The sequence below is a fragment of the Kogia breviceps genome, chromosome 8 (assembly GCF_026419965.1).
Source record: "Kogia breviceps isolate mKogBre1 chromosome 8, mKogBre1 haplotype 1, whole genome shotgun sequence".
NCBI lineage: Eukaryota > Metazoa > Chordata > Mammalia > Artiodactyla > Physeteridae > Kogia > Kogia breviceps.
The window spans coordinates 56,884,309-56,900,853 of record NC_081317.1 but is presented as its reverse complement, the minus strand read 5'-3'; the positions used below and the strand labels follow the sequence as shown (position 1 = coordinate 56,900,853).

Here is a 16,545-nt window from a genome sequence, read left to right as displayed (position 1 = left end):
CTGTGAACAAAGGCCTAAGGAAGGTAGGAATTTGGCATATTCAGTGAACAGCAAGAAGGTCAGGATTATGGGAGAAGAGTGAACAGTGGTAGGAAATGATTTTGGAGCACTGGGCAAGGGTTACACCTTACATATCCTTTTCAGTCACGGCAGGAGTTCGGATTTCACTGCAGGTGTGGTAAGACGAAAGAAGACACTGGAAGGTTTTGTGATAGGGAAGCGACTGATCCATAAAGTCCTCTGGGTGTAGTGGGCAGGACAGAGGCAAGAATGGAAGAACTGAGCCAAATAGAAGCTACTGCGGTATTCCAGGTAAAGGGTGGTAGGGCTTTGAACCGGGTGATGGTGAATGGGGTGGAAGTCAGGAGACAGATCTAACAGGACTGGCCCAGCAGATGAGCGGCCCAAGAGGAGGAGACCCTGAAAGATCGTGAGGAAAAACGTGGTGAGCAAGGAGGTTGGGGAGTCACATAAACGTTAAGTCTCATGGCACTCATTTTAACTGGCCCTTTGGTTTTTTTTTTTTTTAGGTACGCGGGCCTCTCACTGCTGTGGCCTCTCCCGTTGCGGAGCACAGGCTCCGGACGCGCAGGCCCAGCGGCCATGGCTCACGGGCCCAGCCGCTCCGCGGCACGTGGGATCCTCCCGGACCAGGGCACGAACCCGTGACCCCCGCATCGGCAGGCGGACTCTCAACCACTGCGCCACCAGGGAAGCCCTGGCCCTTTGGTTTTAAATGTATTTTTCTAACTATATTTGTATCAGTGTTCAATATTTTCTGTGCAATTTTTCCATTCTCTCCATCACCACCCTCACTTAATTTTTGGTTCTGACACCTTTCCAAATTTAAAATTTGGAATACATTAAACCCTATAGGTTTAAATAATAAAATTCTCACACTACACAACCGCACCACAACTGCTCTGAAACTTACAGACTGCAGACTGAAATAGGGACGCAAGGATGAAATGTGGACTAGATCTAAGGAAACCACAGCCAACAGAAGGCTCCCCTGTCCACCAACATCTATCCTTCAGGCTCAGTGGATGTTCAGTGCCTTATCCTCCTACCTTCTCTTCCCCTAACAAATGCTTTTCTGTAGTCAAAATCTAATTGATATTAAAGTGTTCTAAAGGGAACAAAAGACTAAAGTAATGAAAAAAAAGAAACTAATTGGGAAGTTGCTGGAATCAACCAATGTGAAGTCAAAGGTACAGATTTAACTTTTCGGGCCTTTCTGGCACCCATGAAATAGTAAAGAGATGTTGACCAGCACACAATGTGAAACACTGAGAATCTTTAAAATCTAATCTTGGCTCTAACTGTATAATGGAAAAGAGAATCCCAAAGTAATCGAGGAACTTTTCTATCACACAGAAAATAGATGCAGAGATTAAACACACACACACACATGCACACACACACCCTTACCGATTTCTCAACTGCAGTGTATTACACCTAATATATAAGGACAATCTCAAATCATGATATTTCTCTACAAGGTATTATTAAACAATAGAAACTTTCTCTAAAAGGTATTTAACTGGTCTTAAGCTTTATTATTTTAAAAAACAACAACATACATCTTGTTTATCCTCCAGGAAACTGCAGCCTTATTCTGTGGCTTCCCACCATTCTCACCTACCCATATACAAAACACATTACATGTAAGGTAGTAGCATGAATTATCTCCCAAGAAATTTAAAATGAATGAAATGGGACTGCCATCTGCATTACATCCATAAAAAACCAAACAGATGCAAAGTCACCTTAACAAGTAGCTCCCAGGACAGTTGACTAATATCTGCTTGAGAATACTAACATATCCAGAGAAAAAAGAATTTATCAGTCAGAAGGTGAATGGGAAGCAGAAAAAAGCAACAGTGGTCAATTTTGTCAATGCTCTTCCGAGCACAGTCCAGGAGTGAGGAGTCTGAAGGGTGCATTGTAAACAGAGGCCACTGGAAAGGTTTTCTCTACAGAGGGAGGAGGCCCTTACACCCTCCACCTCCATCCCTAATATTCTCTGATCAAATTCCAAGTTCATAAAGCAATGAGCAACATTTGGATTATGATTTGACTCCCTACTTAAATTTGCCTGCAAAGGAGAGAATGTGCTAAGCATGCCGATAGGCATACGGAAGTATTTTAGGCGTACGGAAGTATTTCGCCGAATAAGATATGTAGATATACACATGTTCACATGGCGTGTGTGCAGGCATGCACATGTGGTTATGTAATCTCCACCTCTCAGTCAGTGAACAGCTGAATGAGTCCATGAAGGACTGATCTCTTTTAAGCGTGTACTGAAAAAATTAGATTTCTAAACATACGAAGACCAGTGGAGTCCCCTGGACCATGATTATTCTTTCAAGATAATGAATACCCTCCTGCCAATGAACTTTGTGTTCCTTCATATTAGGGTTAGAACTTCTACCTCATCTGTTAGCCATACGGTGCCGAACAGAGTGTCATGTGCATCACAGAAATGCAATCGCCTGTTTAATTACAATCTAAAATACTTAAAAGTTGTGTTATGCCGTGGAAAATGATGACAACCACAACTCCCATGCCTATGTGAAATGTACCACTTGAACATAAAGACGTGATCATTTTCAAAAGCATCTTTTACTTTTACCAAATCAGTATACTATTGTCTAATGTTTCACGCAAACCTATAGCAAGTTATTCTACATATAGTAACAAACAGTTACCTGCTGGCTGTTAACAGATTACTTTGGCATATCTGTATTTCAGAAACACAATTTGACAATATTAATGAAATATTCAATGATACACTCAATATTCATCCATGCCATCCATACATATACCTAAAACTACAAAAAATATTGTACCAGGTATTACTGCAGTATGAAAATGCACATGTGTCAAACCCTTCCCCATCACACACCCAAAAACAAAATTTCAGTGAACTATATTATTCTGCTTTCTCCCTCTCCCATAAGGAAGTTGCAGACTATCAGTATGTCACTGATGCTTCTACCTACACACACGCACACACATTTCATTAGATCTAATTATCACTGTCCTCTGTACACAGAAATGTCATGTCAGTGACTGGTTGCTGTTTATGGACATAAGCGAAGCTACAAAGACCAATGAACACACATAAATCCTTTATGTGAAAATATTTTTTGCAAAGGACACTTATAGGGTAAAAAATATGGCTTAACACGTGGCAGAATTTGAGTTTAAAAAATAGTTATCTACTTTTTCATATTATTCAGTTAATGTACTCTGAAGTGAAAATAATGTTTGAGTCTATCAAAAACCAATATGAACAAATATTATGCTTTGTTTCCTATCACCATTTTGAATGAGAGGAAAACTGAACTATCATATTGTACTTCCAGAAGCTTACCTGTTAGCGTACAGACGTGTTAACACAAAAAAACTTCCCTAATCCACTAGAGTAAAATGTGTATTACAGGGAGATTAAATACCATAGGACAGAGAAATGAATGGACTTTCTTTGTATGGCTGTATTTTTCCAGGTAATTACATACTTTATGTCCTTAAACCATGAAAGATACCATAACAGTAAACATAATTTTGTCATTCCATATATATAAAACAAGATACATATGAGCACGTCAAAACATGTGAAACAGAAAAGTAGCATTGATTTATTGCTCAACATTAATAAAAACTGTGTCATTTGGTATAATGAAATTTATTATAACCAAAAATCAAGTGTATGGTAAATATAAGATTTTCTACCATACAATTTTTATAAATGATTGTAAATCCTCTATAGAATTTTCACCAGGAGAAAAGTAATTGTATGTCATAAGATACAGTTTAAAATTGGCTAATTACTATTTATGTAACTTAGGTAAACATTGATGAGGGGGGAAAAATACATACTCTCCACATATATATTTGATCAGCTAGCCATCTAATTAATAGTTGATACTGAATGAATAATGAAACTTTTGTCCAAACTAACTGGCAAAAGGCCAAAACCAGACAATGTAGTTAAAGAAGAACGGCTCATCGGAATACTAGGAAAGCAATTATTTTAGATGGAGATAAATATAGTTGTTTCTTAGCATGAATAAAGAAAAATTAGAACTTTAAAAGGGAACAAACTTTTTTTAAAAATTCACCAATGATACAACATAGCTGCCCCCAAATTACGTTATCTTTCATTTGCTCTCAAGCTTCTCTAACTCAACAATGAGGTATATTAATTACAAATTTTGTCAGGTAAACTTTAAAATAAGCTCATGTCTCCAAATGTGCCATGCCAGATTTGAACATGGTATTTATTTAAAACGTAACTGGACCAGTTAGTTTGGGCTTGAGATCATACAGTAATTTTTAGCTTTAATCACTGGTGGTGTTTTTTAGTTACAATGGAATATCTAGGAAGACAAATTTTCTCAATAATGTTTTTTTTCCTTTCCTTTTGAGTTATTTATAAAACTAAAAACAATTATTTCTAGATACTTAATTCCATCCTCCAGGGTATGAAGTGTATCTCTTATATAGAACACCTAGAATGCTTTTAAACTCAATGATAATTAAGAAACATCAAAGCAAAACCAGGGTGTTTCACAGGGAGCTAAGAGCCATCATCTTTTGGCTACTAAAAGACGTATTTCTTGTCCCCTGGAGTATCACCAATAGTTTTTTACCCAAACAATAGATGTATTTTCCTAATGTAGCCTTTACGCTTCTGAGGATCAGATAATTCTGAGTTTTAAAAGTAAACTGCTAAGGGCAACAGAAGAATAGACAGATAAGACTACATCAAACTTAAAAACTTATGTACAGCAAAGAAAGTAATCAACAAAGTGAAAATGCAACCTATTGAATGGGAGAAAATATTTGCAAACCATATTTCTGATAAGGAGTTAATACCAAGAATATAAAAAGAACTCCTACATTTCAACAACCAAAAATCAAATAATCCAATAAAAACGGGCAAAGGACTTGAACAACCATTTCTCCAAAGAAGACATACAAATGGCCAACAAGCATATAAAATGATGCTCAACATCATTAATCATCGGGCACTTCAAATCAAAACAATGAGATATAACCTCTCATGTGTTAGTAAGGTCACTATTTAAAACAAAACAAAATCAAAAGAACATAAAGTAACAAGCATTGACAAGGATGTGGAGAAATTGAAACCCTTATGCATTGTTGGTAGGAATGTAAAATGAGGCAACAGCCACAGAAAACAGGAGTTTCCTCAAAAAATTAAAAATAGAACTACTATATAATCCAGCAACTCCATTTCTGGATATATATCCAAAAGAATTGAAAGCAGAATCTTGCAGAGTTATTTGCACACCCATGTTCACTGAAGCATCGTTCACAATCGCCAAGAATCGCTCAATCTAAATGTCCATCTAAGGATGAATGGGTAAAGAAAATGTGGTATATACATAAAATGAAATATTATTCAGCCTTTTAAAAAAAGGAAATCCTGTCATGTGCTACAATGTGGATTAACCTCGAGGACATTATGCTAAGTGAAATCAGCCAGTCACAGAAGGATATATACCACATGATTCCATTTATATGAAGTATTTAAAGTAGTCAAATTCTTGGAAAGTGGAATGACTGTTGCCAGCATCTATGGGGAGGGGAAAAGGGGAGTTGTTGTTCAATAGGCATAGATGTAAGTTTCCATTCTGCAAGATGAAGTTCTAACAATCTGTTGCACAGCAAGATGCGGCTACCACTACTATACTGTATATTAAAAATGATTGTTATTAAGTTTTATGTGATATTTTTATCACAATAAAAATAAACTGCAAAAGAACCAAGAACAGCTAAAATAATCTTGAAAAAGAGGAACAAAGTTGGAAGACACACACTTCTCAGTTGCAAACAATGCAAAGCTACAGTAATGTGGTACTTGCACAGGGACAGACATATAGATCAATGGAACCAAGTGGAGATTTCAGGGGAAAAAAACCCTTACATCTATGGTCAAATGATTTTCCCAAAAGGTACTATGATAATTCAAACGGGGAAAGAACTGTTAACCAATGATGCTGGGAACAACTGGATATCCTCATTCAAAAGAATGAAGTTGGACCCCTACTTCATATTATACACAAAAGTTAGCCCAAATGAATCAAGAACTTAAACATAAGAGTTCAAACTATAAGGCTCTTAGAGTAAATTTTCATGAGCTTGGGTTACACAATGATTGCTTAGCACACCAAAAGTACAAACAACAAAAGAAAAAATAAACTGGATTTTGTCAAAATTTAAAGCTTCTGTGCTTCAAAGGACACAATCAAAAAAATAAGACAACCCACAGAATGGGAGAAAATATTTACAAACCTTGTATCTAATAAAGACTTGTGTCCAGAATGCATAAAGAGCTTACAACTCAACAATAAAAAGACAATCTAAATGAAAAAAGGGTAAAGGATTTAACAGACATTTCTGCTAAACAGAGAAGATATACAAATGGCCAACAAGCATATGAAATGATGCTCAACATCACTAATCATCAAGGAAATTCAAATCAAAATCACTTTACACCCACTAGGATTGTTAAAATTAAAAGACAGAAACAAGTTCGGAGAGGATGTGGAGAGATTAGGAAACTTATACAGTTAGTGGGAATGTAAAATGTGCAGCTGCTTTGGAAAACGATTTGGCAGTTCCTCAAAAGGTAAAAGGTAGGGACTTCCCTGGTGGCGCAGTGGTTAAGAATCAGCCTGCCAATGCAGGGGACACGGGTTCAAGCCCTGGTCTGGGAAGATCCCACATGCCACGGAGCAACTAAGCCCATCCACCACATCTACTGAGCCCATGTGCTGCAACTACTGAAGCTCGTGCGCCTAGAGCCTGTGCTCCACAACAAGAGAAGCCACCGCAATGAGAAGCCCATGCACCGCAAGAGACCCAATGCAGCCAAAAATAAATAAAATTTTTTTTAAAAAAGGTGAAAGATAGAGTTGCCATATGACTCAGCAATTCCACCCCTAGGTATATCCCTAACAAAAGTGATAACAGAACACATGCATACAAATGTTCACGGCAGCATTACTCGTAATAACAAAAAAGTGAACACTACTCAAATGTCAATCATTGGATGAATGAATAAATAAAATGTGCTATAGCCATACAATGGAATGTTATTAATGTTATTAATTAATGTTATTAATTAACTTTTTAAGCATATGAATTGTACAGTATGTGAATTATATCTCAATACAGCTATTAAAATGGTAAACAGCTCTGATTATATAGTCCTATCACATAAAATATAAAGTGCTCCCACTGGAAAGAAATACAGAAATTACAAAACTCACTTGTTTTACCAGGGATGAAATGGAGGCTCTCAGACCTAGGTAGACTAGAATGGGAACTGCCTCTAAACCCAGTCCCCGGGCTGTTCTCACTCTGGAGTGGACAGTGGTGCAACTGCTTTCCAAGGCATGGTCAGCCAGCTGAGATACTGACTGCATGAATAGGTGCAGGATTCCTTTAGAGAGTAGCTCCTGACATGCATTCCTTTTCTTTAACTACCGCGTGGCTTTCTGGGGGGAAGGTAAAATTACAGCCTCAAATGTCCCTCCTTCCTCTTCTACTTCTCCCAACACAAACCATAATGAATGGGAACAGGAATATTGGAAGGGCCAATGTTAACACACCCCTGCCTTGTCCATGGGAAGGCCACCAGGTCACCTGAGATGATCAAAGTACATTCATCTTACTATCTGCACAGAACTTCCACCCAATGGTCAAGAGGCTGGGACATGGCCCTGTGCTGGCTGGGCACTTAGCTGTCAATTACTGAATGAATATGTATTTCCCTGCAGAGGATCATCCCACCTGAAGAAAGGAATGTGGAAATAGCTCATCTCTCCTCCCTGAAACAAAGATAACTTGGCCCACAAGACGCCATGAAAAGCTTAGCAGAGAAAGTTTCAAATACAACTGTGAAAAAGTTAGCCTTGGCTAAAAAACGTAAGGTCAAGTAAAACTTAAAAATCACTTTATAAGGATTGAGTGGTAAATCATTCATATATTTGCAAAGCTACTGGGGAGCCCCCAAAGAATTTGGTAAACTGACAAAAATTATTTAAATTAGAAAGACAAAAATATTCTAGTCGCCCCTAGCAACAAAGATTTTCCTAATTTAAAAAAAATAAATGAACTTGAGGGTAAAGTGAGATGCAGGTATTATAATTTACCATTTTCTATTCAAATGCGTTGAGAATTCTTAATAAGTAATCTGAGTAATCAAAGTCTGCAAATATTGCTCTTTATTATGATTTGCAAATAATCCAATGATCATCTTTTTCTTCCTTTACACTGAGGCAACAAGGCAAATGCATTTTTAAGGAATCACGGGATAATACAAAAGATGCTGGAGGGAAATCAAAAGTGGAAAATAGTAACATAGGAAAATAAATAGGCTACATTATTTTACATGGATTTTAAACTACATATATGACATCTGTGAAATATCTCTTAAATTCTTTTCTAGATATGGAACAATTAACAAACTGCTAATAGATCCATTTACATAGATGATTCAGTCAGTATAAAAAAATAGCTATAATACACTGAATAGTCACCAGAAACATCACTTGGGTCCTCTGAAAGATTAAAAAATGAAAATAAGACTCTTCCTTGCTGTCCAACTCATTCAATTCTCCCCTCAAATGAAGTTTAGCTGAAAACAATGCGACTGACTTAAGCTCCGCACAGGCAAATCTTGGCAGCCCTCAACTCTGTCTATCTCCTTGGCCTGTTAAGCAAAATTCCTTCACAAACTGTTGGTCTCTGCAATAACTCCTACAGAGCTCATTACTGCCATCGTCGGCCTATCCCCCGTGTTGTGCATTTATCCCCGGGATGCATATCAACATGTGGCACATGTCCTTGACGTGCACAGAAGGGCTGCACCCCAGGACAGCAGCATGCACGACAATAGTGTCGACTCTCACTTCTCTATGGTTGCTGGGATGTAACCGAGAAATCTAATAACTGTGACAGTGGGGCCTTTCGGTTTTTCCTTGCCTTTCCAGACAGTGAAGCTGCACAGACACTAATGAAAGGTTAAATGAATAGGAATGGTTGACAAGAGGTACAATAAAGAAGGAGTTTGGTAATCCAGACACTGAGCAGAGATCCTTGGCTCAAGCAGAGAAAGGACAGCACATCGTCGAGTCACAATATTTAAAACAGCTTGCTATACACAGAGGCTTTTGTGTCTGGGTACACGTCTGGCTTTGGACTAAAAAAAAAAAAAAAAAAGACACTGAAAAGGAATTTCAGCATGGGGCACTTTGGCAAATGTAAGGTCATAATAAGAGAAAAATGTTTTGTGTGGGTTCTTACATCTTTGTACTGAACACAAAAAAGCAGAGACTATGAACTCGTGAACCACAAGTTCCAAGACAATACTGTACATTTTGACAACTATTAAATACTGTATCTAGAGGGGTGGCTTGATGCGATTCCCACTGGTAAGATATATACATGCAGTGACTCATTTAGCAGCACCACATTCTGCCTTCCTTGAGGAAGCATTCATGCTCATCTTAGAATTCTATAGTCAAGGTCTAGTCTTCAGTGATTTGTTACGAATACTACCACCAACACTCTCAAGCCATCTTCCACTCACTACAAAACTTCCCAGCAGCTTTCTGTAAGGAAACTGAATTTATCACCCTAGCAATGTGTAAAGTACAAGGCAAACTTTTTTTGTAATTTCAAGTGACTGCAATAGTGAAACGTCCTCGACTAGAATTCTTAATTATGGAATTAACTTTTTTTCAGTACCCCACTCACTATAACCTTAAGGGAAGGTTATATTCCTTGGGGAACTGATTTTAAATTATTATAACAAGGCTATTCAAATCACCAAGAAAAAAGTACTCCAGAATGTCAAGGGAAAAATAAAGCAAAAGGAAAAAAAAAAACTGACATTGTCAGATACAGGTTTTTTTTAAAGGAAAAAAATGTATGACTCTGCTATGGTCAAACATTTAAAAATGATATATCTGTAAAACTGTTCCTATGCATAAGCACAAGTTAGAATATAGTTTCACAATAAATGGTAAAATCATACTGAGAACATGCTTTAAAACAAGGAAGCCTCTTTGAACAGCCAAATTAAATTATAGTTGAACTCTTGCTTGTACTGAGGGTTCCAATAAGCAACAAATAAAGACTTTTATTGGCTAGCAACATAATGAGAGCTACTGTGCAGAAGATTAAAAAAAGACCAATCTGGGTAGTTTATCTCACCGATTATATTATTTACTTAAATGGTAAATAAGTTTGTCCAAAGTAATGCTATTAAAAACTAGCATATAAAGCACAATTATGATCAATGACCATTTAAAGTAAACATCACAAATTTTAGTGATAAACAAATGTGAAATTAAACAAATATTGAATTTAATAACACTTAAGTTCTATTTCTTTAAATTTAACTAATTTATTGATCCCTAATACACTGGCATTATAAATGGTTTACTATTTATGCTTCTATCATGAAGTATTTATCTTAAAGGAGTTTTCTCTCCAGAGTACGACAGTTATACGTATAACTATGTCAAAAAGAAAGGAGGTTGTCCTGAGTGAACAGAAAGAAGGTACCCCGCCTCCTCAGTGATTTGGTAGGAAGTTCCTTGTAACAGAACTTTGAAAGTTGGCCTCTTTAACAGACCTCCATCAGTTGACAAAGCTACAAACAGTACTTAGCAAACCAAAACAGATTTAAAATGTATCGGGGTGCATTTTGCTTGATCCTCAGATCATCTGAAAGGTGGAACCCTAGAAATCTTAGCTGACTATCTGACTGTTCTTGGAGAAAGTTCTGCTGCTTCTATCACAGCTTAAAAAAAAAAAAAAAAAAAAAGAAAAGAAACTACAATAGTACCTCCAAGCCTAAACACTAAGCCAGTACTCATTATCTCCTCTTTTTCTGCAACATTCTGATTGCTAGAGTGACTTTGGAAAAAAAAAAAAAAAAAAACCACCTTAAGTATATCTAATAAAATCATGAGGCTCCCTCTAGCTCTTCAGAGAGGAGTTTACTAACCAATGATCCAATGATCCTATGTAATTCCCATCCAACAGGAAAGATTTGAGGAGGCTGCCTCCCTTCCACAGAAATGTTTTTCAACTGTTTCTTGTAAGGATGTAGATGGTAAATGAGACCAGCTGCAGAGGAATTCAGAAAGCACTGCTCAAGTCCGCAATGAGTTAAGAATCTATTAACTGCTTCCAACCTAAGCTTTAGATACAAAATTCTATAGTGAAACTTTAACCTGTTTAAACTACATATACACTCCCAACTTAGATTTACACACTTGCTAAAACTAAATTTAATCAAAAAATAAGGACATGCATGAGCATCTACCTACAGAAGTTGTTACTTGTAATCTGGTCTCAGTTCTAAAAACCTACATATAAATTCAGGATCTTGAAATTTTTAAAAAACATTTTATTAACAGTGTATCTGTGGCTTTTATATAAAAGAGGCTGATGGTAATTTGTAGAAAATATGTCCATGTACCATAATATTTATACACAACACTGTTAATAACTTTTATTGTTTAATCTTTTCTGCTATTCAGCCCTGGATATTTTGGGATTGTCGTTATTCAGAAGACTATAAATAATACAGTCCAAGTATGCCATTGATATTTAGTCTACCTTACAATAGCCATAAAAGACAGTCAACTGGCAAATCATTTCAAACAAGTGAAAATCAAAAATGCTAAATTGAACTCCTACTACTCATTAGGACCACCTTTCAAATACTCAAGGAACATTTAAAATTGTGTGGAACCTTAACTCTAAAACTAAAAATAAAGGGAACAACTACCTTCAAGTCATCACCTATTGGGGGCTCCCTTAATATAAGAAATATTCCCAGGAACAACAACAAAAAGGAAAGCTCCCCCCACCCCACCCCCCCGCCCCTTTTTGAGCCAGTGTCCAATTTCTTCTTTTCTGAACAGCTGTATTATCCAACTTAAGTTGCTCTGCTAATTTCGGTCCCACAAGGACTAACTTGGAAGGCAAAAAAATACAAGAAAAGATCAATTTGCTGGGAAAGATCAAATGAGAAAACTGTGGGGACAGCACCAGGTCAGCGTGTGGAGAACTAAGCAGACCTGTTCTTCATTAACTGTGGCTCTCTGGGGATGTCACACACTACCTGTCCGTGGGCTTTATTGAACTGCCTAACCCGCCTCTCTGTTCCATTCTTCTGGGCTCAAGTGAATCATATCCTGCTGCTGACAAGTTAGCAGGGGACTGCGGCTGCAACATGAAAGTACTTTTCTTTCTTGTCTAAATCAGGCAGATTTTTGAAAAGACGACACAGCATTGACTCGTGACATGGCAAGATGAAACGAGAGGTCTGGGCCGGTCTTGGAGCTGTGCAGATAAAAGTAATCAAATGACACTCCTGGAATGCAAATTGGCATTCTTGACTGCAGCAATTGCACAACCATGAAACATCCCTGACAGCAAGCAAGATTAGGACAAAATGTTATGTAAAGCACTGAACTCAAAAACTCTCACTTGAAAATTCAAACTGTAACACTTACATTTTAATATAGCAATAGTCAGCTCTGCTTTTGTCTGCTGCTTTTTGTAATCACATATCCCTGCCTGACAGATATCTTACATTTCAGGGGGAAGAAAAATGTCAGGTATTGATTGGGAAGGTACGACTGTTATTAATATTTTCTTCCTATTTATTTTTTAAAATCACGCGAGGTTGGTTCTTTTTCAAAGCCTTACATGCAAACAACAACGAACTTAATATTTTCAAGGACAGTTTGAGACTTTTCTCACACGATGCTCAAACTGAGTTCACGTTCAGGCTCAGTATTACTTCCCTCAGGTGAAGACACTCCTGTACTTTGGTAAAGTGATTAGCAATCTGGATTTTACTACTCTCCAGGAACAGAAAGAGCAGCTCCAACTAAGAACTTCTTTAAGGCTGAAGAGTTTAAATAAAGCAGCTATAAATATAACACAGAACACGGATACCCTATGAAAGTTCACAAGGGATTTTTTGGGTGACTCCAAAGGGTCAATCAAGCAAGTTCTATTAACTTGCACAGGGTCTCACTACTCTTGAGTACGTCCTCAAATCAGACACACTACACAGGAATAAATTCCACCACTTAAATAATGCATGTGCGTGCACAGTAACATCTGAAACTGCAGAATACAAAGCCGTGGGTGACAAATGTGCTTAACCACTGTTCAAAGTGATTAGTATTTGGGAATAGATGTGTAGACAAATAGTATATAGGCGAGGGGGGAAGGGAAGAAAAATAATACCTACAACCGGCTTTTACAGTGTTCTTGTGTAAAATGCGGCTATAAGAAACACCCTCAAGTGCTAAACAGATATGTTTAATATTCTGTTTTGACGCCTCTACTTAAATACAGATTCCAACCATTGCAACTGTCCAAGAAGTACATAAGAATTAATAAAACAGGCCACTTTAATCCTGGGTACACACAATTATTTTATGATGTCTTTTGTACATCAGTTTTACAACAGCTTGACTCTAGGGTAAATGCGAACCACCGTAAAACGCACACTGCTTTCAAAACCACTTTAATTTCTGTCAGCGTTACTGTAACCTCAGTCTTGGGCTCACTTTTTTTTTTTTTTTTTTTTGGTGCCTGCATTTGACAGTCGCATCCCCTACACTCCAAGTCGTGACTTTGATCACTGAAACAAGAGATGTCACATTAGGAGGAAGGGAAGAGAGAAAAAAAAAATGCCAACCCACTATCTCCCTTTTTCTTACACAGTCCATCTACATGCGGAACGCAGTATATCAGAACCCCAAGAGGGGGTAACAATAGCAGCAAAGGGTGGGAGCAAACTAAAAGTAAGGGAGTGGTCCAGCCCCATTTCTAACAAATCACTTCCCCGAAAGCGGACAGAGCGCTCAGCAGCCGGCGAGCGAATTGCCAGCTGCCTCGCTGCAGAGAAGCTGCTTCGGGTAGAGGGGCTGTGCTGGAATCTCGCTTCGCAACGCCTTCCCACCTCCTCCACCACTTGCACTTGGAACTTTTTTTTTTTTTTTTTTTTTTAATCTCAGCCTCACTTTACAGAGAATTTCACCCAGGTTTAGGTGGGGGTTTTTTTCTTTTTTTTTTTTTTATCCAGCCCTCTCCCCGGGCCCCAAATGCCACCCTGCAGTCAATGTGTAAGTTAACACAAATCGGCTCCTGTCGAACTCCACCTCAAAGTCTCTCTCTTTAGGGTTGACTTTCCTGCCCTGCGTTTTGCACATTCTTCAGAAAACCTCCAGTAGCCCTTCCTACATCTTCTTCATTTACAAAGGGAGGGTTCCCCAACGGGAGGGCGAGGAGGGGAAAATCAGAGGTATCGGGAACCGGGCGGCGGTGTCCTCCCCGCGCGGCGCACCAGCGCGCCCAGGCACCCACGCCCAGCCGCCGGCCCCGCACTCGCGGGCAAGTTTTTAAAGTTACCGTGGGTCCAAACGGCGTTCCTGTCCGCCCCGAGCTCCTTCCAGCCCTCCATCAGCCCCCGCCTGCCTCCCGGCCCGTCCCAACTCCCTGGAGCCGCCCGCCCGCTTACCGCTCACCTTGCCACGCCGGCCGCGAGAGGGGCGACCTTCCCGAGCCCCCCGAGCCCGTGCGCACACCCGCCCTCCCACCTGGAGCTCTCCTCCACCACTCGGGCCAAGTTGAGGGGCGAATTCGGGAGCGGGACCGGGGTGAACTGGGGCTCTCCTTTCCTGCCCGCCCTCCCCAGCGCCCCCCTCCACCTCCCGCGGACTGGAGGAAAACACGGCCCCCGGGCGGCCCCCGAGGCGCGCCGGCGCGGGGCTCCTTTCTTCCGAAGTCTAGAATAAAAAGGAAAGGAGGGTGGAAACTTCTTACCATCTCTGCATGCTGGTTGTCAAGTGCAGCCCCCGCCTCTTGGTCTCCTCTTAGCGGCCGCGCCTGGACCAGCCCCTCCGCCGCCTCACGCTCCTTCTGTCTCGGCCTTTCTTTCCCTCCCCCTCCCGATTTCCTCCGGGCAGCCGCTCTCGCCGCCTCCGCCTCTCCCCGCCCGCCCGCGAGCGCCCTCGCCGCGGCCCCTCTACGCTCAGGTGACTGATTTACACCCGCGTGCAGGGTCGCCTTCGCTCCCCAAGTCGCAGCCTGCTGAGTTCCCTCGGTTCCTCGGCACACACACACAAAAAAAGGAACGGACTGTCCCGGGAGGGGGCCGCTGGGGGGCGGGGTAGGGGGGGAACCGGCGGGCGAGGTGACCTCGAGCGGATTTGCAAGCCGCACAAGTTTCTCCTCTTCTCTCTGCAAAACTGTCGCGACTACAATGTTGCTTCCCTTTTGTAAAATAAAAGTAGGTTGGTTTGGTTGTTTGTTCTCAGATTCTAGGGGGCTAGTGAAGGAGGATGTATGTTTCTCCCGCGCCCTGTTACTTTTTTTCTTTCCCCCTGCTCTCTCTGGGGATGGAAAAACAACTTTGGCGCCCCCCCGGGGGGTGCGGGCTTGGAGGTGGAAGTGGCCGATAGCGCCCAGCTGTCAAAAACGAGTCGGGGAGACCGGAGGGAAGGCTGCGAAGCGCCGAGGAAAGGGCGCGAACTTTATTCCGACTGCAGCAAACCGCGGCGTTGCTTTCCTTTTCGGGCACTCGCCCGTGTGTGTCCCCTATGACCAGTTCCTCCTCCCGATCCGCCGCCACCCCCTCCTCCTCTCCCCTTCCGTGCCCCCCGCGCTGCCCCGCGAGCCGCTGGGGAAGGCAAGGGAAGCGGAGGAAAGCCCAGGGGCCAGAAACTCAAGACGAGAACGTGGTGGGCGAAAAGGCCAAAAGTTGCGCGCGGCTGGGGGAAAAAAGTTTTTTGGTGGCGGCGTGTTTCGTGCCGGGCCAGACGCCGGCTTGCGGCGAGGGCTTCCTTCCCCTTCCCCTGGTTTGGGCCGAGGGCTGGAGACGCCGGGGGAGAGGAACGGCGCTGCCGCCTCCGCGGGTGCCCGCGGGGGAAGACCGGTCACATCTGTGGGTGACACTCAGCCGGCCCGAGTCGCCCTGCCCCGGAGATGCAAAAACGCTGGCTGCAGGCTCAGCGCGCACACGCTTGCTGCTGAAGGACATTTCTTAAATGCAGGCAAAACACACTCCCGGCCGCAAGAATGAGGAGGAGGGGGGTGAATTTAATCACCGTCATCTTCCTAACGTACACTTTGTGCCAAAAACATCTCCGCGTTGTGCCGATTTATCATAGCCTGAACAAACTTTCTGCTTATCTGACAGGGGAGGGAGTCACAGGTTTCGAGCATCCACCCTCTGAGCACTTGGCAATCAGGTTCGGGGAAGGCGAACGCTTGCTTGGCAGAACAACAGGTCTGGTTACCGGTTACTACTAAAAAGAGAAAATCATCTCTCCTTCCTTTCTCTTTTCCCCGAAGTAGAGGAAGAGACTGCTCAATTGCATTCAGAGGTCAGAATCAAATTCCTTTGAAAATACGCAGCCTTGGAATTATGTAGTTTTATTTTCTTTGATTGCAGCGTCTGGT

The 16,545-nt window shown here is 41.0% G+C and overlaps 1 protein-coding gene across 14 annotated transcripts in view; it reads right to left on the bottom strand.

The window, feature by feature from the left end:
• Positions 1-16,131, bottom strand: part of BNC2 (basonuclin zinc finger protein 2) — a 423,886-nt gene extending 407,755 nt beyond the window's left edge. For 11 of the 14 annotated variants that reach the window (XM_067041456.1, XM_067041447.1, XM_067041461.1 and 8 more), the window contains exon 1: positions 14,908-15,529. In XM_067041456.1, coding sequence (XP_066897557.1) covers positions 14,908-14,910 — 3 coding nt within the window. In that variant the 5' untranslated portion in view covers positions 14,911-15,529. Of the gene's footprint in view, positions 1-12,184; positions 12,406-14,907 lie in introns of all 14 variants that reach the window. The other 3 variants (XM_067041449.1, XM_059071134.2, XM_067041460.1) reach the window with 3 other exon arrangements.
• Between the last annotated feature and the right edge of the window lie 414 nt (positions 16,132-16,545).